This window comes from Lolium perenne, chromosome 3 (genome assembly GCF_019359855.2).
Source record: "Lolium perenne isolate Kyuss_39 chromosome 3, Kyuss_2.0, whole genome shotgun sequence".
Taxonomy (NCBI): domain Eukaryota; kingdom Viridiplantae; phylum Streptophyta; class Magnoliopsida; order Poales; family Poaceae; genus Lolium; species Lolium perenne.
In genome coordinates this window covers 48,661,738-48,686,130 of record NC_067246.2, presented here as the reverse complement: position 1 = coordinate 48,686,130, position 24,393 = coordinate 48,661,738, and the positions used below count along the sequence as shown (strand labels likewise).

The 24,393-nt window shown below is 45.2% G+C and overlaps 1 protein-coding gene across 1 annotated transcript; it reads right to left on the bottom strand.

The window, feature by feature from the left end:
- Positions 1 to 14,291: 14,291 nt before the first annotated feature.
- On the bottom strand, positions 14,292 to 24,189 carry LOC127341329 (uncharacterized). Its single transcript, XM_051367140.2, has 18 exons — positions 23,895 to 24,189; positions 23,282 to 23,491; positions 23,094 to 23,189; positions 22,955 to 23,007; positions 22,567 to 22,663; positions 21,751 to 21,824; positions 21,086 to 21,203; positions 20,541 to 20,651; positions 18,481 to 18,557; positions 18,157 to 18,223; positions 16,888 to 16,953; positions 16,136 to 16,243; positions 15,881 to 16,011; positions 15,719 to 15,785; positions 15,536 to 15,603; positions 15,330 to 15,423; positions 15,024 to 15,094; positions 14,292 to 14,910 (listed from the first exon to the last, which is right to left on the bottom strand). Exons 1-18 carry the CDS (start codon positions 24,045 to 24,047, stop codon positions 14,550 to 14,552), a joined length of 2,022 nt encoding a protein of 673 aa, XP_051223100.1. The 5' UTR covers positions 24,048 to 24,189; the 3' UTR covers positions 14,292 to 14,549.
- Between the last annotated feature and the right edge of the window lie 204 nt (positions 24,190 to 24,393).

The window sequence follows — 24,393 nt, the reverse complement described above, 5'->3', positions numbered from 1 at the left end:
AGAGGCCAGTATACTTCGTTAGCGAAGTTTTATCGCCCTCAAAACAAAGGTATCCTCAGTACCAAAAGATAGCATATGGAGTGTTCACGACAGCACGAAAATTACGCCACTATTTTTCGGCACACCCGATCGTAGTGGTCAATGAAGCTCCTTTGTCAAATATATTGAACAACCCAGAAGCTACGGGTCGTGTCTCCCTTTGGGGAATAGAACTTTCCCCTCGGGACATTACGTATGAAAAAAGAAAAGCAATCAAGTCGCAAGTTCTGCCGGACTTCATCGCAGAGTGGATGGAGTTGCAAAACACAGGACCCCCAGACTTATCAAGAACCTGGACCATGAACTTTGATGGGTCCAAGAGACTAGAAGGGGCTGGCGCAGGAGTAGTACTCATATCACCTGAAGGCGACAAGTTGAAGTACATCCTTCGGATGACGTTCCCTAACGCATCTAACAATGAAGCAGAATATGAGGCTCTCATACACGGGATGAAGATGGCGAAAGCCTGCGGTGCAACTCGACTAAAAATCTTTGGCGACTCACAGTTGGTGGCACAGCAGGTTATGAACCAATGTGACGCAGTCAATGATAGCATGATGGCATACAAGGAGGTGTACAACGAGCTCGAGAAGTTGTTCGATGGATGCGAAGTAAATCATATTAGCAGATTGAGCAACGACGAAGCCGACGTTCTTGCAAACATCGGGTCGCAATGCCTGGCAGTCCCGCCAGGTGTATTCTGGGAAGAGATAACAGAGAGATCCACTAAGTCGACAAAATCAAAAAAGAAGGAGAAGAAACCCTCGGGGGCTACCAAAGAAAAACAAGAAGACGAAGAAGAAGATCAGGACCTGGTCATGGTGGTACAGATACCGTGGATGCAGCCGTACATATCATACATCCTCAGGAAAGAAATACCTGATGATCCAGTTGAGGCAAGACGAGTAATTCGACGTTCCAAAGCTTTTACGGTGGTCAAGGGAGAATTGTATAAGCGAAGTATTTCAGGCGTCTTGCAAAGGTGCGTCACACCCGAAGAAGGAAGAATAATTCTGAAGGATGTACACGAAGGAATATGTGGCCACCACGCAAGTAGTCGAGCTATCGCAGCCAAGGTTTTTCGAGCAGGATTCTACTGGTTGACAGCAATCGAGGACGCCAAGGACATAGTAAGAACTTGCGACGCGTGTCAAAGGTTTGCCGCAAAACCTCACTCTCCAGCAGCAGAGCTAGCACCAATACCATTGTCATGGCCCTTCGCTCAATGGGGACTTGATATGGTGGGCAAGTTACACAAATCCTGGCCAGGAGGAAAGGAGTACATGTTAGTAGCTGTCGACAAATTTACAAAGTGGATAGAAGCGAAGCCGATAAATTCACCAGACGGAGCATCCGCAGTAAAATTCGTAAAAGGCCTCGTCTTCAGATTTGGAGTGCCCCACAGCATCGTCACAGACAACGGCAGTAACTTCACATCCCATGAATTCAAAGATTATTGCGAAGAGGTGGGTATCAAGCTAAACTTTGCGTCAGTCGCACATCCTCAAACCAATGGGCAAGTCGAGAAAGCCAATGGCATCATCTGCAATGGCATCAAGAAGCGCTTGTTAGGACCACTGGAAAAAGCTCGACATACCTGGCCAGAAGAGCTACCAAGCGTGTTGTGGAGCATCCGAACAACACCAAACACAGCAACGCAGGAAACTCCGTTTTTCCTGGTTCATGGAGCAGAGGCAGTACTACCAATCGAGATAGAGCACAACTCTCCACGTGTCACCGAATATGATGAAGAAACGTCGAGAAGAGCGCTAGAAGATGACGTCGACGCACTTGATGAAGCTCGAGATGAAGTATTATCTCGGGTAACTAAATATCAGCAGGACTTGAAAAATTACCACAGTCGACGGTTGCGGCCAAGATCTTTTCAGGTGGGAGACCTAGTTCTTCGGCTCACGCAAAAAAGTCATGAAAAACTCGAGTCACCATGGCTTGGCCCTTACATTGTCACGGAAGTAATCGGAGGAGGAGCATACAGGATAAAGGATAAGAAGACAGGGGTGGAGGAGCCAAACCCCTGGAACGTGGCGCAGCTTAGGCGGTTCTACGCCTAGAGTCGAAATATAGTCCTTGTAAAACTTCAATGTACTGAAACGCCCGCGAGTTTTCAGACGCACTCTTTTCCTTTTTCGGGGCACCGAGTGGGGCCGGAGAAGGTTTTTAATGAGGCGGGCTCGCGGTGCTGCAATATAATAAAGATAGTGATAATATAACTTTTCTTCTTTATCGACATGATCAAAGTCTTCGCTCCGACAAATTTCAATATAGTTCATCGACAAAAGAAAAGCCTTACCTTGGTATTCAAATACCTCGTGAGTCAGCAGAAATACAAAATAGTATTCAATAAAAAGCTCGGGGGCTCATATTCCCCATAAATATATAAATGCCTTGGTTCAAAACCTCGCAAATATACAAATACAGTAAAGAGTCACCGAAACACTCAGGGGCTAGACAAACAGAGAAATATAATGATTGCTTTACAATATAATCATAGTCATGGGTTACAAAGAAGAAATATCTACAAGAGGAAAATAACTAGTCTTGATTCAATATATCATCAAGAGTAATTCTGTTTTCTTCAGGAGCAGCGCCAAGAAAATTGGCATAATGGCCATCGGCAAAAAAGTCGGCGTCCATCCGAAGAAGGTCCTCAATCATTTCTTCGGCTATAGGCTTAACCTTCGTGTTAATCCTGTCAACACCAACTCTTCGACGTTTTACCTTTTGATGAACTTTCGCGACAACTTCGGTAAGGTCAAGTTTTGAGTGGCAGATCTGGAGCATGATAAGAGCAAATCTGGCGCCAGCTACCAGTTGAGCTTTGACAAAATCATGGATACTGCGAGCATCCTTGAATCTTTCCATCAATTCAGGAAGAGTTTTTGGTTGGACGTTCCGAGGAAACATGGAGTTGTAAACCATAGACAAGGTCTTGGTACAGAAGTCAAGGAAGTCGCGAGTTTGAGAGGTGCGATCTTGAAATCTGACAATTTGGCGGGTCCTCTCTGGGGTAGCCCAAAACAACGAACCATGGTCCAGGGAAAGATTAACAAGGAGGTTTGTCCTAGCATTTACCCTCTCTTCCTCGGCAGCAGCATCAATAAAGGCACCTATCAAAACAAAGAAGTGGAAACCTTTAAGAGACAATAGCATGAAGATGAAAGATATCAGAGGATGAAACAGGCATACCCGACATATCTGCACTGGCTTCATTCATTAATTCGAGCATGAAATTTTCTCGAGTGGTCGCCTTTTCAGCCTCGGAAGCAGCAATTTCCTTAGCAGCCACGGCCTCGCGAGTTTGCTGAAGGGCAACTTTTTCGGCTTCAGCTGACTTACGAGATTGCTCCATCATCACAAGTGTTTGCTTCTTCGCATACTGAAGTTGCTGCCGAAGTTCATCCAGTTCTTGCGACAAGGTATCGTCGACAGGTGCAGTATCAGCAAAAGTTCTCCTCGCGCGAGAAGAAGAAGGCGAAACATTGGAAGGAGCGGAAGTTGGAGTATAGTTATCAAATATCAACTGAAATTTAAACAGGACAACATCAAACGACAATCAAAGATAAAGTTTTTCATTAATCTCGTGGAATAATTACAAGGGCATTACAGTGGAGCTAAGGAAATACGTGTCGCCAAATGACTACTTTGGCGACAAGAGCAAAAGAAACAGAAAGAAAAACAGAGGCATGCAACTAGACCTCCGGCCTTGACGAGCTAGGAGTCGACGATGGCTTAATCCCAAGATAGGCCAAGATCTTCTTTGTGTTGGGCTTGGCTGCCTTAATCAGCGACTTCCACCTTGATTGCTCTATCTGCTCGGTGTCGCCAACTTTCATCCAGTCGATAGTCTGTCGACTGTCAGCAACCAACGCGACAGTGTTCTCAACGGCAACCTTCATATTTTCTTGGCGCATCTTCAGTCCAAGGTCTTCCGATGTATTGAACATCTTGGCAAGGTTGAGGAAAGTCGCAGGCTCCTCTTTCTTCGGGAAGAAGTAGGGGAACAATGCCGACAATACCGCGTTAGGATTCGACACACCTTCACGAATCTCGGACCCATGAAGTTCCAGATAGGAAAGTGCGTCAAGGACAGGGTCATTGACAGGATTTGTCAGATCAAAATCCTGGTTTGTTTGGGCTGTTAAGGAAACAAAGCATTAGTGAAAAGACAAGAAACAACGATTCTCATAAAAATAGAAGAGATCAGCAAAATTACTGAAAGTGCGGCGACTCTGCGTTTTCAGGCGCTTGAGGATTCCTTCTTCACGAGAAGCTTGCGCAGCTTTGTGCCCATCTAAGGCAGCTGTAGCATCCTCAAGTTTTTTCTGCAGTTCCTCGACACCAGCAGCTTTCTCCTTGGCTTCATCAGCTTCGGCATTGGCGTTGCTAGCAGCGAGTTCGGCTTTCTTGCGAGCCGCCTCACTTTGCTCAAGTTTTAGAGCAAGTGCGTCGGCGCGTTCGTTGGCCTCTGCAAGTTTCTCTATCGAGATATGGAAAAGAGGGGGAAGAAAAGATCAAAAATCGCGACAAGTAACAGGAGCAAAAAATCAAGGAAAAACAGCAAGTATAAAAGTCGTTACCTTCGGCTCTGTTAGCATATTCACGGTACCCAATAAATTGGGAAACGATGCGGAGAAGATCCTTGATCATAGGCTGTTCAATGTGAACACAGCAAGAGAAACATCGGCATGAAAAAGAGAAAAGGTGTGGAAAAACAAAATACGGAAAATATAGATGTCGACAAGCTTACATCATCTACGAGCAGAGTCGACGAACTGCCCAACTGAGGGGCAGTTTCAACAATCTTTTCAACCCTTGTCCTTTTTGGTGAAGGAGCAAGGGGGCTTGATGGTGGAGTAGTGGTGACGACGTTTTGTTGAGGAGGCGACGTTTCTTCCCCTTCAACTAGCGTGTCTGAGGCAAGTACAGTACGTGACGTGCTTGTCCGAGGAGCCACGTCAGTAATTGGTACTTCTTCCTCGTCATCACTGTTGGTCAAAAAATCGGCAGCATAAAAAGCAAGACAGGATAAAAATTTCGAGTACAAAAATAGGGAAAAATAAAGATGACTTACGAGCTGACGAGGGATTCAACATAAGGATCGTAAGTTGCCTTCGGATGAGAGGGAACAACTTCTTCAGCCTTAGAGGTGCCAGAATCCTCGCATCAGTCCTTTTCCTTTTGTTCCTTGGAGAAACAGCAGGAGGAAGGGATTGCGTCGACTCACTGGCTTCAGACTCAACTTCTTTTTCATGAGAAGCCGCAGATTTGTGAGAACCCGCGACTTCACTTTCAGGAACAGAAGAACCTTGAGTATCTTCGGCAACGATGGCCTGTTCTTCGACTTCTCCACCCTCCGGAAGAGGAGGAAGGGAAGTCATAGTAGGATGGTTCTGAAAAAATAGTGACCAAAGGAAAATTAAAGAGATGACAATACAATGAGATGCAGAGAAAGTGCGGAATAAGATAAAAACTCGAGAAGACAAAATACCTCGGGGAGTGGATTGGCGGAGCTGTATGGTTCCACGCGACAAGAGGAAGGAACTGGGTCCTTGCCCAGGCGAGAGAGTCTTCGAACCAACTTCTCCAAGTCCTTGGTGGAAAGATCACCGGAGATTCTGTTGGCATCATTTTTACCAGAATACGTCCAAAGGGGATTTTTGCGAGCCTGAAGAGGCTGCACTCTAATCCTAAGGAAGTAGGCAGTGATTTGAACACCAGACAGCTCTTTGCCTCGAGTGTTTTGAAGCTGGCGGATACGAGACATCAGTGCCTCTGTCGCTTTTTTCTCTTCCTCGGAAGCTTCGGCATCCCAGGAGCGGCGGCGCTGGATTCTGGCACTTCCGTCGAAAGGAACTATGTTGTGTTCAACGGAGTTGGCGCTTTCTTCGTGGATGTAGAGCCACTTTTTGCGCCATCCTTGGACAGAATCAGGAAACTTGACGTCGAAATAGTCGACATCAGTACGAACACAGATAACAACGCCACCTATGTTATAAGTGACGTTATGGGAGCCATTGCGGCGGAGGCAGAAAATGCGCTTCCACAGAGCCCAATTGGGAGGGATTCCGAGGAAGCATTCGCAAAGCGTGATGAAAATAGAAATGTGAAGGATGGAATTGGGGGTCAACCGGGTGCGGTTGAATCCCATAAACGAAAAGAAGGCCGCGGAGGAAATCGTGGATTGGGGTCGAAAGGCCGCGGATTAGATGATCAACAAAACTAACCCGGTACTCCATTGGAGGCTTGGGGTAGCTTTCTTCGCTGGGAAAGCGGATGGCGTCCTCCTTCTTCATGAGGCCGAGCCTCTTCAGCATGTTGGTGTCTTGGTTGGAGATTTTGGATCTCTCCCACTCAAGATCCTCGGCGGCCATCTTGGATTCCGGAGTGCTGTGGCGAGTCAGACGCACGCGCGGTGGCATCAACGGCAATGGGCAAAGCAATGTATGAGCGTGCGGAAGATCAGAGAGAGTTGGGCGCAGGGGAAGTTTTGCGAAGAGGAACAGATGAGCGGCGCAAGCGAGGGGATGAACGGAGGTTGAAGAAAGGTTTATATAAGAATTGGGTGAAGTAGTGTGCCGTTGGATGAAGAAATCGTGTGGTGAGAATAGATCTTCTAGATACAAGGGCAAAAAAGTATTTTTACTGAGATAGGCGTTACCGTACGTGCGCCAGAAAAAGCGGAGGACGTGTGTCCCCCACTTGCACGACGTGTCAACGTGGTGGAAGCAATGGACCCACAGGGCAGGAAAATCACGACTATTCGAGAAGGATGAAGTAAATTTGATTAAGGGAAGCATGTCGACAAGAAAAATAAAAGAAGATTGGCGACAGGAAGAATTATTCAATACTTCGGGAGCCTTTGATCAAAAACAAGTTTTTGCCCAAACGCTCGGGGGCTACTTCGACAAAAAGTAAGATTTCGACTATGGCAATATAGAAATTGCGGGAGCCTACAACCAAGCACAAGTTCTTGGCTGTAGCCTCGGGGGCTACTCCCATCGGGAGCGCTGTTCGCGCACCCGAGAGATAAAAAAAAAAAAGAGAAGAAGAAAGAGATCATATTGGGAAGTAATGGCAATATAGCGACAAGGTGGACTAAAATGTTGAGCCTACAACCAAGCACAAGTTCTTGGTTGTAGCCTCGGGGGCTACTCCCATCGGGAACGCTGTTCGCGTGCCCGATGAAATTATCAAATAAAAAATAGAAAAGTAAGAAAGTATATTTCGAGTTATAATTAACTCTACATATACTCCCATCGGGAGAGCAATATAAGTCATGCTTGACTCGATAAAATGTGCCATTCCAACAGCCGAAAAAGCACTCGACAATATATTCTCAGAACGCCGAAGTTGCGATCAATTTCTGAATGCCGCAAATTTGCGAAGGTAAGACCCCAGATCCGTTCTGCTGGGCGTGGCATCGCCAAAGACTGCGCTCTGCTACTTTTATCCGTATCAACAGATACGAAGAAAAATCCTAACGGACGCATTAGGTATCCGATAAATTTGACTGGGACTCGACAGAATGGCAAGACCTTAAGCGGCACCTGTCGACGTTTACACCAGTATCCCGAGATCATGTCCAGGGACGTGATTTTGAAGTAGGTTTTTGCGGATTTCCACTAGAGCAGTTAACTAGTACCTGATCCGTCAGATGAACTAGCCCCAACTACCAGTATCCCTGTACAATATAGAATTTTATGAGAAGAAATATAAAAAGTTAAAACTTTCGAGTAAAAATAAACAGTGGAGATTTTCCCTGACTCTACGATTCAAGCAAAATCTCGGGGGCTACTGACATAGGCACTCCAAATGGGCCTGCCGAATATAGTACCCGGGGTTTACTGAAGGCCCACTACCCGAAGAATAAGAAGATTCGAGAGCCCAAGATGTATTTAAGGAAAAGATGAGTTGTAATAGGAAGTGTTATTTGTAATCTGGCGGGATGAGTTAGAAACCGTCCCGGACTCTGTAAACTTGTATAGCACGAATCCCTCGGCTCCACCTCATATATAAAGGGGGAGTCGAGGGACGAAGAATCAATCGAATCATTGTCTGCAAACCCTAGTTTTCATAATCGTCGAGTACTTTTCGGCTGAAACTTTCGAGATCTACTTACCCTCTACTTCTAACTAAACCCTAGCCTACAATCCATAGGCATTGACAAGTTAATACCTTGTCACTCGGTGTCGCCAACCTTCATCCAGTCAACAGTTTGCTGGCTATCAGTGACCAAGGCAACAGTGCTCTCGACAGCAATCTTCATGTTCTCCTGGCGCATTTTCAGCCCAAGATCCTCTGATGGATTGAAGCTCTGAGCAAGGGCAAGGAAAGTCTTGGGCTCCTCTTTCTTCGGGAAGAAGTAGGGGAATAACTTCGACAATCCTGCGTCAGCATTCATCACGCCTTCACGAATTTCGGATCCATGAAGCTCCAAATAAGAAAGTGTGTCCAGGAGAGGATCATTGTCGGGATTCTCTAGCTCAAACTCTTGGTTTGTTTGACCTGCAACAGGGAATCAACGTCGGTCAAAAGCAAGAAAAAAGCAGGTCCCATAAAAAATAGAAGGGATCGATAACATTACCTTGAAAGCGTCGATTTTGCAATTTCAGGCGCTTGAGGATCCCCTGCTCACGAGTGGCCTGTGCGGCTTTGTGCTCGTTTAAAGCAGTTTCAGCATCTTCCAATTTCTTCTGCAGTTCCTCGACACTAGCAGCTTTTGCTTTGGCTTCATCAGCCTCTGCTTTGGCTTCGCTAGCAACAAGTTCGGCTTTCTTGCGGGCCGCTTCACTTTGCTCCAGTTTTTGAGCAAGTGCGTCGGCACGTTTGTTGGCCTCTGCAAGTTTCTCTGTCGAAATAAAAAAGAAAGGTCAAAAATTGCGACAAACGATGGGAGCAAGAAGTCAGAAACAACGACAGCAAAAAAAGTTATTACCTTCAGTTCTGCTGGCATACTCACGGTACCCAATGAATTGGGATCCGATGCGGATAAGCTCTTTGATCATGGGCTGTCAAAGAAGAACAAAGAAAGAGAAACATCGGTATGAAAAAAAAGAGTGAAGGCATGAAAAAGCAAAATAGAGGAAATATAGATATTGGCAAGAAAATTCAAAAACTTACATCATCCAAGAGCAGAGTAGAAGAGCCACCCAATTGAGGGGCAGGCTCAATGATCGTTTCAATCCTTGTCCTTTTTGGTGAAGGAGCAAGGGGGCTTGATGGCGGAGTAGTGGTGACGACGTTTCGTTGAGGAGGCGAGGATTCTTCTCCTTCAACTAGCATATCCGAGGCAAGTAAAGTATGTGACGTGCTCGTCCGAGGAGCCACGTCAACAGTTGGTACTTCTTCCTCGTCATCGCTGTGATTAAAAATCGACAGCATAAAAAGCAAGACAAGACAAACATTTCGAGTACAGAAATAAGGAGAAATAAAAATGACTTACGAGCTGACGAGGGATTCAAGATAAGGATCGTAAGCTGCCTTCTGATGTGAAGGATCAACTTCTTCGGCTTTGGAAGTGCCGGAATCTTTGACATCATTCCTCTTCCTTTTGCCTTTCGGGGAGACAGCGGGAGGAGGAGATTGTGCCGACGCAGTACCTTCGGAAGAACCCGCAGATTTTCGAGAATCCACGGGTTCATTCACAAAAGATGGAGCTTCCTGATTGTCATCAGTGACAATGGCCCTTTCTTCGACTTCTCCACCTTCAGGGAGAGGAGGAAGCGAGATAAGGTCTGGATGATTCTGTGCAAAATAAAACAGGGAGCGATATCAGAAATAAAGTTACAAAAAAGATAGCAAAGCAACAACAAGACAATAGACAAAGATTACCTCGGGAAGTGGATTGGCGGCGCTGAATGGCGTCACTCGACAAGAAGAAGGGACAGCATCTTTTCTGCTGAGAGATGAAATTTTTCGGACAAGTCTTTCTAAATCCTTGACCTCCAAATTCACCGACAGCCGATCTACGTCCTTGTCGCCGGCATATTTCCAGAGAGGATGTTTGCGAGCCTGAAGCGGCTGCACCCTAGTCCTAAGAAAGTATGCAGTGATTTGAATACCCTATAATTCTTTGCCGCGAGTATTTTGCAACTCGTGGATACGAGCCATCAAGGTTTCTGTCGACGCCCTTTCTTCTTCGGTGGCCTCCTCGTCCCATGAGCGGCGGCGAAAGATTTTTTCGGCGCCATCAAAAGGAGGGATGTTGTCCTCCACACATCCATGGTTCTCCTCCTGGATGTACAACCACTTCTTGCGCCATCCTTGAACTGAGTCAGGAAGCTTGACGTCGAAGTAGTCGACAGTGGGCCGAACAGAAATTACAACGCCGCCTATATTATAGGCGACATTGGGCGAGCCATTACGGCGGCAGAAGAAAATGCGCTTCCATAGCGCCCAGTTAGGCTGGACGCCAAGGAAGGCCTCGCACAAAGTGATGAAAATGGAGATGTGGAGGATTGAATTTGGCGTGAGGTGGTGGAGTTGCAAACCATAGACAAAGAAGCGATCCGCGGCGAAAAGGATGAATAGGGGCGGAAAGACCGCGGATGAGGTGGTCGACAAAACTTACCCGGTACCCCATTGGAGGGGTTGGGTAGCTCTCCTCACTGGGGAAGCACAATGCCTTGGGTTTCTTGCTGATCCCCAGCTTCTTCAGCATGTTGACGTCTTGAGTGGAAATTTTGGATCTTTCCCACTCCGCCGCTCCAAGATCCACGGCGGCCATGGAGGATTCCGGCGTGCTGTGCCTTGTCAATCGACGCGGTGGCATCAACAATGGCGCATGGTTTGCAGCTTGGAAGCGAGGAGCTTAGGAGATTGTGGATCGCATGAGGAAATTTGCAGATGAGAAAAGGAGGACGGCGCGAGCGGAAGTGCTCAAGGAGGAAGACGATGATCTTATATAAGGGTGCGGCGAAACGACGAACCGTTGGATAAGGAATATGTGTGACAGATGATAGCCACGTGGCAACAAGGGTAAAAAAGTAACTTAACGTTGGGGAAGTTACGGTGCGTGTGCCCGAAAAAGCGGAGGACGTGTGTCCCCCACCTGCACGACGTGTCAAGAAAGTGGATCAATTGGGCCCGCATGGCAGCGAGAACAGACTTGTCGCAAAATTCTGACTAGCAATCGTGGCTATCGTCAGCAATAACGTCACCTTGGCAGAAGGAAAAATTCGACTACACAACTTCATAAAAGGTGACATGGAAAAATAATGCTGAGCCTTTGATCAAATACAAGTTTCTGACCAAATGCTCGGGGGCTACTTTGGAAAAAAGGAAAAAAGATCTAGACAGACAAAATAGAAATGGCGTGAGCCTATGACCAAATACAAATATTTGTTCATAGCCTCGGGGGCTACTCCCATCGGGAGCGCTGTTCGCGCACCCGAGGAATTATAAAACTTCGGGAGATAAAAAGAGAATATAGCGGCATGAGGCGTGGAGCCTACAACCAAGAACAAGTCCTTGGCTGTAACCTCGGGGGCTACTCCCATCGAGAACGCTGCTCGCGTGCCCGATGAAATTATAAAGAAGAAAGAAAAGAAAGAGAAAAAGAAAGATAGAAGAGCAAAAGGGTATATTTCGAGTTATAATTAACTCTACATATACTCCCATCGGGAGAGCAGTATAAGTCATCTTTGACTCGATAAAATGTGCCATTCCAACAGCCGAAAAAGCACTCGACAATATATTCTCAGAACGCCAAAGTTGCGATCAATTTCTGAATGCCGCAAATTTGCGAAGGTAAGACCCCAGATCCGTTCTGCTGGGCGTGGCATCGCCGAAGACTGCGCTCTGCTACTTTTATCCGTATCAACAGATACGAAGAAAAATCCTAACGGACGCGTTAGGTACCCGATAAACTTTACTGGGACTCGACAGAATGGTAAGACCTTAAGCGGCACCTGTCGAAGTTTACACCGGTATCCCGAGGTCATGTCCAGGGACGTGATCTTGAAGTAGGTTTTTACGGATTGCCACTAGAGCAGTTAACTAGTACCTGATCCGTCAGATGAACTAGCCCCAACTACCATTATCCCTGTACAATATAGATGTTTATGAGGAAAAATATAGAAAAGTCAAAGCTGTCGAATAAAAATAAACAGTGGAGATTTTCCTTGACCCTACGATTCAAGCAAAATCTCGGGGGCTACTGACATAGGCATCCCAAATGGGCCTGCCGAAGATAGTACCCGGGGTTTACTGAAGGCCCACTACCCGAAGAATAAGAAGATTCGGAAGCCCAAGATATTATTAAGGAAAGTTAGAGTTGTAATAGGAAGCGTTATTTGTAATCTTACGGGATGAGTTAGAAACCATCCCGGACTCTGTAACTTGTACAACACGAATCCCTCGGCTCCGCCTCCTATATAAAGGGGGAGTCGAGGGACGAGGAAGGCATCGAATCATTGTTTACAAACCCTAGTTTTCATAATCGTCGAGTACTTTTCGGCTGAAACCTTCGAGATCTACTTGCCCTCTACTTCCAACTAAACCCTAGCCTACAATCCATAGGCATTGACAAGTTAATACCTTGTCACTGAGGAGATCGCTGCGCTTGAGCGCACTGGCACTTGGGATCTTGTTTCTCCCCTTCTGGTGTTCGTCCTATCACGTGTAAGTGGGTCTATAAAATTAATACTCGCTCTGATGGATCTCTTGAGCGCTATAAAGCGCGTCTTGTCGCTCGTGGCTTTCAGCAGGAGCACGGCCGTGACTATGATGAGACTTTTGCCCCTGTGGCTCATATGACTACTGTGCGTACCCTTTTTGCTGTTGCTTCTGTTCGCCGTTGGTCTGTCTCCCAGCTTGATGTTCAGAATGCTTTTCTTAATGGTGAGTTGAGTGAGGAGGTTTACATGCAGCCTCCTCCTGGGTATTCTGTTCCTGATGGGATGGTTTGTCATCTTCGACGTTCTCTCTATGGTCTCAAACAGGCCCCTCGTGCCTGGTTTGAGCGCTTCGCCTCTGTGGTGACTGCTGCTGGTTTCTCTCCTAGTCTTCATGATCCAGCACTTTTCGTTCACACTTCTCCTCGTGGACGTACTCTTCTTCTTCTCTATGTTGATGATATGATCATTACTGGTGATGATCCTGAGTATATTGCCTTCGTCAAGGCTCGTCTTCGTGATCAGTTTCTTATGACTGATCTTGGTCCTCTTCGCTATTTTCTTGGCATTGAGGTTTCCTCCACTTCTGATGGCTTTTCTATCTCTCAGGAAAAGTATATTCAGGATCTTCTTCCTCGTGCTGCTCTTGGGGATGAGCGCACAGTCGATACTTCTATGGAGCTTAATGTTAAGCTTCGTCCTACTGATGGTGATCCTCTTCCTGATCCCACCCGTTATCGCCATCTTGTTGGGAGTCTTGTTTATCTTGCTGTCACTCGTCCTGATATTTCTTATCCTGTTCATATTCTGAGTCAGTTTGTCTCAGCTCCTACCACTGTTCACTATAGTCATCTCCTCCGTGTTCTTCGTTATCTTCGTGGCACGATCACTCGTCGCCTTTTCTTTCCCTGTTCCAGCTCTCTCCAGCTCCAGTGCTATTCGGATGCTACGTGGGCGAGTGATCCTACGGATCGTCGTTCGCTTTCTGCTTACTGTGTGTTTCTTGGTGGTTCGCTTGTTGCTTGGAAGACGAAGAAACAGGTCGCAGTTTCCCGTTCGAGTGTTAAGGCTGAGGTGCGGGCTATGGCTTTGTTGATTGCTGAGGTGACTTGGTTACGGTGGTTGCTTGCAGATTTTGGGGTCTCTGTTACGACACCCACTCCACTTTTGTCCGACGACAGTGCTATCAGTATTGCACGTGATCCGGTCAAGCATTAGCTGACCAAGCGTATCGGTGTTGATGCTTTTTACACACGTGCACAGGTACAGGATGATGTTGTTGCGATTCATTATGTGCCTTCAGATTTGCAGTTGGCAGATTTCTTTACGAAGGCACAGACTCGAGCGCAGCATGATTTCTTCCTCTCCAAACTCAGTGTTGTAGATCCACCATGAGTTTGAGGGGGGGAGGTTAGATGTATATATCTGTCAATTGTAGTTTCCCCATATGTTAGGGGGCTTTCTGCATATGTGCACCTGTACATGTACTATATATTGTGGCCTTTGGCCCCTGGTAATACAACAAGTATATTGCCCTAACACTGGCATGCTGACCTTGCTAGTTGTCTGGTTGGGGTACAAGTTGGTTACTCATGTAAATTCCATACTCTTCAGAAATCTGAAAAATATTTCCATGGGATTGCTTGGAAACGTCAAGTACATTTTCTGTTTCTTTATACATAAATGTTCATGACAAGAACAAACAAATAACAAATGACTTGTCAACGGCACTGTTACATATTTGCATCTCTCACATACAGAAAGAACAGAGGAATGGACATGATAAAACAGCATTATGTACATTCAGGTGTTCGGCAATGTGCAGTGACAGGCAACATAGTATACATCTCGGTGGTGTCTGCAGGATGCAAGTGGTTATTTTGTACTGCTCGATTTGGATATGTCGGCTCTCAGCTCCTCCTCGAGCTCGTCGAACTCCCACCCGCTTATATCTTCATGGGAGTACCTGCCGGATTTACCAAATTCTAACTCCAACTCTGCAAGCTCAGGATGCGGCATCTGCTCGGATTTCACTGGAGATTTTGGAGAGACCGCAGGTGCTGCTTCAGGCGTAGAGGGTGCCTGCACAGGCGAGGAGCTCGATTCGGGTCTCTCCTTCGTTGGCACCTTTGCTCTGCGGACTTCGATGTCTAGCGTTGGCCTTTCTATAGAATCGAATGCCTCTCTCAGTTTCTCTATCTCAGAAAATAAGCTCCCGATCTCTGGATCATCTCTCCTGAAAAGAAAAGAAAAGAAAACAAGATATGTCCAGCAGCAGGGATCAGCGACAATTTCCCATGAAACGAATCATAAGGACGAGAAAGACACAAAGTATGCAAAGTGTAGTACCTAGAACTGGCCCCTTGTTCGGAGTAAAACAGCTTCTTCATGTGATCAGTGATGCTGAAGGCAATTACGATCTGAAAACATTGCAACATCAATAGCTACCCAAAATACTTATTTCTAATTAAAACTGAACCCACTCAAAATCGTATTTGTTCATGATGTAACTTCTACTGCACAACTACATTTTTAGGGGGGAAAACACATAGATATGTAGGGATATTTATTTGAAGAGGTTGATGGGCTTAAAAATTACTAATGAGCAGTTCAAGTATAAAACCAGGTAAGCAACAGTTGGTACTCAGTAGGAACCTTTTTTTCAGTTTCCAAATATTCCTCCTCAAGGGATTTCTGTGGGCTTGTCTTTTCTGATACCTCTTCATTTTCAAGTTCCGTTGATTCATCCCTACAATATTGGTCCAAATCACACAATGACAAAGTTATCAGGATAGATATTTATATCGAAAAGGATGATCTATGAGTATATGGAAAGGCTTAAGGAAAAACAACTGAACAACCTTGAATTTAAGACTGCCAAATTATCTACAAATGTGTGGATCCGCTCAATTGATGGGCTCAGAACTTCCTGTCCAATACAGACGATGCACACAAGTCAGTGAATCAAACATATACTATGATTGTTTAGTGTGTTTGCTAGATTCAAACAAGGGCTCTGAACATTTATGTCCAACCAAGAGTACCTTGAATGTAGAAAGGTGATATTTCGTCAACTTCATAAAATTGCTTGTGCATCTCTCTAGCTCATCACTACGGTCATAAACCAAAAAAATAAAGCTGGGTTAATTAAAAAATGTGGCCCGGTTTTAATTATAGCTTTACAAGGGGAAAAGAGGACTACATACTTTGCTTTCTTTTCATTCTGTTCATCATATGACGACTGAAGCTGCCAAGTATCCTCAAGGAAATTGATCCAAGTCTTGACTACACCAGCCTCCACATTACACGAGGCAATAGTTTTTGAAAGTTCATTTTCCTGATTGAACGCGAGAGAAGAAAACAACAGGCTCATCAACACTTTAACAAAACAGCAAAAAATGTTTTCTTGAATATTACAGGAAGAAAACAAAAACTGGGTCAATCAGAAAAGGTGACAGCACCTTTGCTTTTAGACTAAAGATCATCTGATTGTTTGCTTCATCAAATTGATCCCTCTCTTCTCTCGTTAGCTTGAGCCGTCCAACAGCAGCATTTAATGAAATGTTGACCTGTTGGAGAAACATAGAAATGGCCTCAATAAAAATAAAGTCTTCCAGTGGCGAATTAATAACAGGACTCCATCAGGGGGGGCACCTGCCATTTGGCGGGAATGTGCCTCCCCCAATCTACTCTATACAGATGTAAACAATGAGATTGATACGTGCCAGAAAGAGTTCAATGGAGAAAAGGAATCTTCCATTGTGTAGGAAAGTATTCATGTTTGGGTAATCTTCCATAAGACTAAGGAAAAGTTCATGGGGATTTCAAAATTAGCAAAATGATAAATATCACTGGTAACTCACTTTTAAGAAGTGAGCCTAGCTCTCTTGGTTAGGGAAGCAGATGTACAATTCAGGCACCGAGGTTCAAATCCTCATGGACCTAGATTAGGGTTATTATTATTTATAAAGAAAATCCTTGTGGGGGCTTCCTCTACCACATTCCTTAAAAGAAAAACTCAACACCTCTATTAGAATGTTGCAACTGTAACTTAATCCTGTATCAGGCTTTTGCTACTATGGGCTAAGGCAACTAATGAAGAACTCGTCATTCTGCTGGATGACATATCTCTGTCCATGTTAAACCTAGGCCTATATGAAGAAAACATGAAAATAAGAATAAAGAAGATCTTACTATGGAAAAGGTAAGGTACCTTCTTCAACTGAGCCTCGAGTTCATCCCTTTGTTTCTCCAATTCAGAAATCTCAGCAGTCAAGTCCTATAGCAGTGACACAGTAAATATTTGTTTCTCAACTGGAGCATCAGTAGAATACGTGACAAGCAAAATGTATCCATGCATTCATTTTTATGATATACGTGTGGCATGTATCTGCTGGCACGAGAAGTGCTTATGCTCCACAAATATAGGTGGACATCCTAATAGCCTTGTAAAAAAGTGTGGGCTCGACAAACTATTTGAGCAGCTAGAACTAGGCTCAGTTCAAGCTTGGCTCAAGCTCAAAATGAGCAAGCTATTCCCTAAAGCTTGCGTGCATACTCAAATTCAATTCTCCGTTACTTCAATGGTCATTGGCGGCTTGATGCCACCTCACTCAAATAGTCCAATCTATGTGCAAATTACAGTTCCCCTGACCCATCGCCTGACTCAGCAATCAACAGCCCAAACCCAATCACCAGTCACAACAAAGCGAGCAAACTTCAGCCCTAGCAGCAACTGGACTCCATGAGTCAATCTTTATTTCCCTCCCCATCCTTCTCATTGTCTTCTCCCGTTGATGCGTCTGGTGAGGCACAGCAGAGTTGGATCTGACCCAGCATCCAACTGTAGCAACACGGGCCACAACACCAAATTGCACACAACACAGTTCATAGGAATTTACGGACTTCTGAATGAGTTTCTTTTAAGGCATTTGTCCAAGACCTGATGATTTCTTGAAAAAACCATTTGTTTTCCTGTCCCATTGATTCAGAGTGGATTAACAGAAATTACAGGACTGGAACAAGCTGAGCTCAGAGTGGAAGTCATTTTCTTCATTTCTAATATGCATGACCTCCCTCTTGAGCTTTTAAGAGATGAGCTCAACCTCATTTCATTTTGCTCGAGCTGAGCTTGAGCCTAACTCTACGCTCAAGCCCCACCGTTGGCTGGCTCAAGCTTCACTCGGCACATGCATAAGCTTCCTTACATTAGGTGTTAAATGCAGTTGCCATTAAATAAGAGAAGTATCCAGCGCAATGAAAGTACTATGTTCTAAAATATGAGTTCCTCAGGGTAATCATCCCATCCACCTGGGACGTCCACTGAGTCTTGTAATAAATGTTGTGATTCACCTCCTAGGAGGCATGTACCCCTCTCCTTTTCAATGAAAAGAAACACACAGTCTGTGTTTTCTCGAAAAAAAATGAGTTCCTACAGAAGTGCAAACATAACGACTACCACCATATGAGCTAGGATTCTTACTTTTTCAACTGCACTCACTTCATTCTCCTTTTTGGCACGAAAGTTAAGAGCCTCCTCTTTCTGGCGTCTGACAGCATGCAAAATAAAATTTGAAATTTCACCTCGAAGTTCTTTGTACAATGAAGAGAACAGTTAAAAACAAAAATGTGTCATTAAAATCCAGAAAAACACACGGCCATAGTAGGGAGCAATACGACAGATACTTCATGGTCTACACGAGTTATAAATTCACCCATACAAACCATAAACTTTAAGGGACCATCAATAAAAGTACATTAAATGGCGTCAAAAGAATCATATACAAAAGTTGTATGGAGGCTCCACCTGTGATCCGCAATACGCTTCTCTGCCTTGGAGGAAGAATTAGCAAGGGAAGATGCTAAGACCTTCAGTTTGTCAACCTGCAAAGTTTACCAAATGGTATTGTTATTGCAATCCATGCTTCACCAAGTGTTGACATATAAGCAACGTTGCTGCTAAGTGTCCACCAAGTCACTATCAAAAGTCTAAATTGAATAAAAGCTAACACGAAAGCTAACACCCTCACGGTGTCACCAATGCACATTGGTAATTCATCCTTTGGAGCCACACAAATTTGCGTGAAACTTTAGCAGAAGAATCAACTTTTACGGTCATCAAGTCCAAGTTTCCAACAAATACGGTCATCTAAGAAGGGACACATTATAGTATAGTCCCATGACTTATCAGATCGATTCTTTTAGTAATTAAGAGCATCTCCACTCGCCCTCCCCAAAGGCCCCCTATATGCTTTTGGGGGGTGCCGGTGCCAAAAATCACGCCCAGCCGCGGCCCCAAATTTGTTTTTCGCGCTGGCGCGGCCCAACTTTCCATCCGGCGCCCCCAGGCCAAACCCAGTAGAAAGGGAGGCTAACGGGGGCGCCGGCGGCTGGAAAATCGCCGCGGGCCAGCCTTGGCAGCGAGATGTGCCTACATCTTCCAGTCAGTTCCGCCAATTCCCGCCTACATCTTCCCGCCCTTTCCACCATTTCCCGCCATTGTCGCCGCTATATGAAGGCGGGAAGTGGTGGAAGGGCCACATCTCATATCCTAGTTCTACAGATTTCTCTCTCACACATCTCACCCATGGCGTCCGGTGATCTTGCCCTCACCCACGCGGAGGTGGAGGCGTTGAGCGCCTCCATCTACCCCTGCCCGTCGGGGTTCATATGCCCCCCGGGCTAGCGCCTGAGCACCGGAGGGGTACCGGTCTCCCCCGGCCCCCAAGGTGCAGCTCGGCGTGCGGCTATCACCCACCACTACTACGTCGAGCTCACCCCCGAGCAGCGCATGGATCCCCGCTGGGATCCTGACAACGCCGCAACTTGGGACACCCCCTTCGCCAACCGTCGGGAGATGGAGATCGCCAGGTACGAGGGGGATGGGCCGCCTCCCGTGGACAACAACGAGGTCGGCCGGCGGCTATGGTGGGGCAGCCGGACCCTGAGGGTGTGATGAACCACATCTTGGCGGGCGACTACCCCCGCCTACGACACCCTCGCTTCCAGCCACCGAAGAAGGGCGGCAATAAGCGCGGCGGCTTCGTCATCCGGACACCCTATCCCACCCCCCCCCCCCCACCCCCCCCCCGCAATCGGAGGGGCCAGAGGAGGGACCGGAGTGGAAGGTGCCGCCGGAGTACGCCATGGTCGGCAACAACTTTAGGCGCCCCGGCGACTGAAGGATTTCCCGGGCCACCGCGTGGCCATCCACGCCTCCCTGAAGCCGCCACTGCCGTCGCCGGTGGAGGCTGGCCGGTCCTGGTGGGAGAAGGAGGAGCAGGCCTACCGTGCACGCTGTGGCGACGACGGCCTAGGTTGCAGCCGCTGCGGCCATCTGTCCCCACCGCGTGCACCGCCACAGCCTCTGCGGATGCAACCACCACTCGGACGACAACGACGGCGACTTCAAATACATGTACTATAGGCCTAGATATGAATATGACTAGTCTTTTATTTATAATGGAATAATAATAATTTTATTTAAAATGTACATCATCTGTATGGGGGTCACGGCCCCCATTTTGTGTTTAGCACCGGAGCCCCGCCCCCGACCCCCCATATGGGCCAAAAATGGGCACCGCCGGAGCCTTTATTGGGGGGACGAGTGGAGATGCTCTAACCTCTAAGTTCATAAATGAATTTCCAAGAACAAAAATGTAAAAGTATGCACTTTGCAGCGTGTACCATTAAAAGATATCCCTATTGGAGATCTGTACTTACATCAAAAAATGCATGAGTGTGTTTTCGTTCATGTGAACTGTATTGGCTTGGTCATTGTCCAAAACTGGATGGTTAATTTCAAAATACGAAGATGTCTAGCTTAACAAAGATATACATATAGATATAGATCACATAAATACATGCCTTTTGGAAATGGACCTCTGGGGAATCCCCAGCATTAATTGATCTTTTCTTCAGGAGAAGATCTTCCATTCTAGAGCAGAACCGGACTTCAGTGAGTGCTTCTTTGAAAGACTAGCCAAAGGGGAGAGAATGCAGTTAGCACACTGAAACAAAAAAATATTAGTAGGACATGTAACACGTCAAAACAAACCGAACATGTGATACCAAACTACTTTGTTTAGATGAGAACTATTGCCTATTGATGCAGTGAGCATATTTAACATGATCAGCGAAACCATGGTTGGCACTTCCTTTCTGTATAATCAATTAGTCATTGCATTTGTTTTCAGGGAGAATCTATCTGACAGGTGCACTTCCTGACCAGCAATTGCTCAATCAGGTGGGATAAAATAACAAATTCTAATAAAATAGTTCAAGTTGTCAGGCTAAACACATGTGCACTGTGCAAATCACACGGTAGTATGACGAGTGACAACTAAGCTAAATCAAGAAAACTCCTGTGTATGTTTAATTACTAAACTATAATATGTTCACAGAGGCGACACCTCAACGATCGCAGCAGCAGTATTTTCTGACACTTTTTCTGGACCTTGAGTTGATTGAACTCGCGGGGCCTCCTTCTCATCTAGTTTCTTCCACAACTCTATGGCTTCAGCATCTATCCTGAAGTGAAATTAACATATTAGAGTAACAATAAAAGAAGTACTACCAATTGCCTGCAAAAATTGAGGCAAAAGCACCATAGGCACAGAAAAGGAAGGGTCCAGATTTACGGTTCAAATCATTGGCAGTTTAGTTCACATTTATGAAACAATTACTAGCAAAATACATGGTGTACATCCAGTATAGCATATAATATTTAGATGGGAACATTATGTTCATGCCCCTGGTTTTTAGTTTTGCTCAGTTTTCCCCTCCTAGACGTGAAATAGGCAAAAAAAAAAAAAACTGACACATAATCTGCAATAACTTGAGCATCCAAGCTCCAAATAAGTTCTACTCAATGTTGTTCGACATATAATGACAAGCACTATCCAATAATACATTGAAATTTAATCCTAACTCGATGAAACATTGAGCTGAGTTTTTGACGTGGGCAAAACTGAGTAGAACTAAGGGACTAGGAGCACGAAACCATTTACTATTTAGATATCTAAACAATCAGTAAGATAATCAGAATTTAACAGCTGGTTAGTATATAAATGCTCACCTCACAATGTCAGCACTCCTCTTTAGTCCTGAAATAGCACTTTGGGTAAACTGAAGCAGCTCTTCACGTTTCACCTAAACAAGTCAAGGGACATAATATGTTACAATAAGTCAACTACTCAAAACTTCACTAACTTGTGCATCACATCAAAATTTCTCCTAACTGAAAGATATCAAAAATGGGTAGTAGTGAGCATTGTTATGTCCTCTCTCCTAGTCCAGCGACACTGGAACAGAAAATGCATCATCACATTGTCGCAATAAATCAGGAGATTAGAAAACTAACACGGTATGACTGTATGGTCACAGCCTCACAGTCGGACATATCAAATGACTGGCCTTGCCATCTATGGTTACTGGTCTATTCTAGTAGTTATTTGGTAATAAACCTAAAAATTCTTCTCAAATAACAAAGTGATAACACATCATTTTCTCTTTTTGGTAGGGCTGTTATGCGATTATGAAAAAATGTAAAAACAAAGCATGTGTGGTGTAAAACACAGATCAACCAAAAAAAGGATAATGTAAATAAGAGATAAAGGATGCTTGCTAAGAAAAGGAAGTAAACTGTGGTAAATAATTCTACCATTTCAACAGTAAGCAAGAAACTTGAGATAAAATGGACCAAAAAAAATCAATACAGAGGGAAAGAAGAAATCAAGTATATATATGTGAATGATAGTTGTAGACTGCAAGTTGGTTGTCAGGTACATTACATTCACAAAGCATCTGTTCAAAGTATTACGTTGTAACTTCAGCTTGTTACCAAATTAGTAATTTAAATGGCATGCGAGTATAAGACAGCCAACAAACGTACCAGAACTTCATCGTGGTAAACTGAGAATGATTTTGCCAAGTCTTGTATACTGCTAATAATTGCATTATTGATTTCTTTCCCTCCTGTAAGACATATACTATAGGAAATGACAAATAGTTAAATGGAAAGGCTGTTGAGATTCAAAAAAAAACACTAGAAATATGAGGAGCAGCAAACAGCAGCAGAAGTGCAATCTACTAGCATAATCTATACGATGTCAATGCTCTTTTCCCTGTACTGCAGTATTTAAGCAAGTGGGTACATATTCCTATTAAGCCTAAATGAAATAGGGTTTTAAAGATAGTTAAGTCCATTACATCAACATATGATGAAACTAGCAACACTAGCCACCAAATATAAAAGTAGATCATGTACACAATAAGCTCACCCAAAAATTTCCAAAAGCAGAGAGACCTCTTCTTCATTAGGAGCTTCAAGGACCTGAGAATGAAAAAAAAAATGAATTACTTAGTCAGATGAAAAGGCGTTATCTTGACAGCGAGGATAGCATGGCTGAACCAACTCACCATGGACAATGTAATACCCTCAAGTGCTTGGCTATAGAGGAATACATCTCGGAAATTCATAGGAGCTCCTCCAACATCAGCATCATAAAACAAAACCTGCGCAACATCAGAGCACATGAAACTAAGGAATCATATAGAGCATGGCTATAAATGGACATATAAATGCACTGTGATGCGTAGATACATACTCTCGCTAATGGTGTTTTCCGTATGTTCGGTTCGTTTGAAGAGGCATTCTGTGTGACGCTCCCTTCCGAACCTCCGAGCGCAGCCTCGATCTCTTGAAGCGCCCTGAGCCAGCGCCTTAGCACCTGAACCCTCTCGTCTCCGCGTGCTGAGACTGCCGCCTCTTCCAAGCGCTTTACTGTCTGCTTGACACTTTTGTAGTTCTGCATGCTCTGCAAATCACATTGAACACTTGAGTAACTTACGACAATTTCAGCTAGTGTCACTCAAAAGGCCCCTATAGGACTCAAAAGTCATCAAAAGGCCTAAAAGCCCAAATCCCCAAACTCGTTAACCTTTCTCCCCCTTTGTGGCAACACTTGCGTAAAATGTAGGACATGAAATCGTCTCATTACTAGGAGATCTCCTCAGTTGGAGAGATTAAACTAGTAGCGTGACAACTCGAATTATGTTTAAAGGTAGCTATTCTACACAAAAATAGCGCCTTTGACTGACTAATTTCTCAGTTCGCATCGTACATCCCCAAGAGGCAGCGACAATTTCGACGAAATCGAAGGGGGCTTCCTGAGCGGGTGGGGGGTAGGGGCAGCAAAGCTCAGCAGAGGGGGCGCTCACCATGCGGTCGTTGAGGATCTTGGTGCCCTCGGCGACGGCCTGGCCGGCGTGGTGGGCGACGGCGTCGGCGTAGCCCAGCACGGCGCGGGTGACGCCGCTGCGGCCGCCCGCCTCGACGGCCTTGCTCACCGCGCTCCGCAGCCACGACGACATCGCCGGATCAAGATGATTCCGCTCGGGGGAGGGCGAGTAGGTGGGGGTTGGACTCTCGCGGTCGCGGCGCTCTCCGTGCTCTGCTCTTCGGTTTGTCTTGTCTTCAGGTAGGGGCTTCAGTTCAGAGTTTTCGGATGTAGGGGAAGAAAGGGTTTCGTGCTGCGGTGCTGGCCTCTTTTCGGTTTCTGTCAGTTTTTTTCCACTACTAGTGAATTCCAATTTTTTTACCGTTTATATTTATTTATTCATTCGTGATACGAATTACTCTATTAATATAAAAATCCTCTATATTACGTACTCTAAAATATTTAAATCAGCGTGTATTTATTGAGCAAGGTGTGAGGTG

What these genes read in the sequence shown, in the direction of transcription:
- LOC127341329 (XM_051367140.2), bottom strand. Translation starts at nt 24,047, where the DNA reads ATGTCGTCGTGGCTGCGGAGCGCGGTGAGCAAGGCCGTCGAGGCGGGC. An exon ending in AGATCCTCAACGACCGCATG is followed by an intron (nt 23,492 to 23,894) that starts GTGAGCGCCCCC and finishes TGTGATTTGCAG; the next exon opens with AGCATGCAGAACTACAAAAG. An exon ending in CAGAGGTCCATTTCCAAAAG is followed by an intron (nt 18,558 to 20,540) that starts GCATGTATTTAT and finishes TAAACTTTGCAG; the next exon opens with GTTGACAAACTGAAGGTCTT.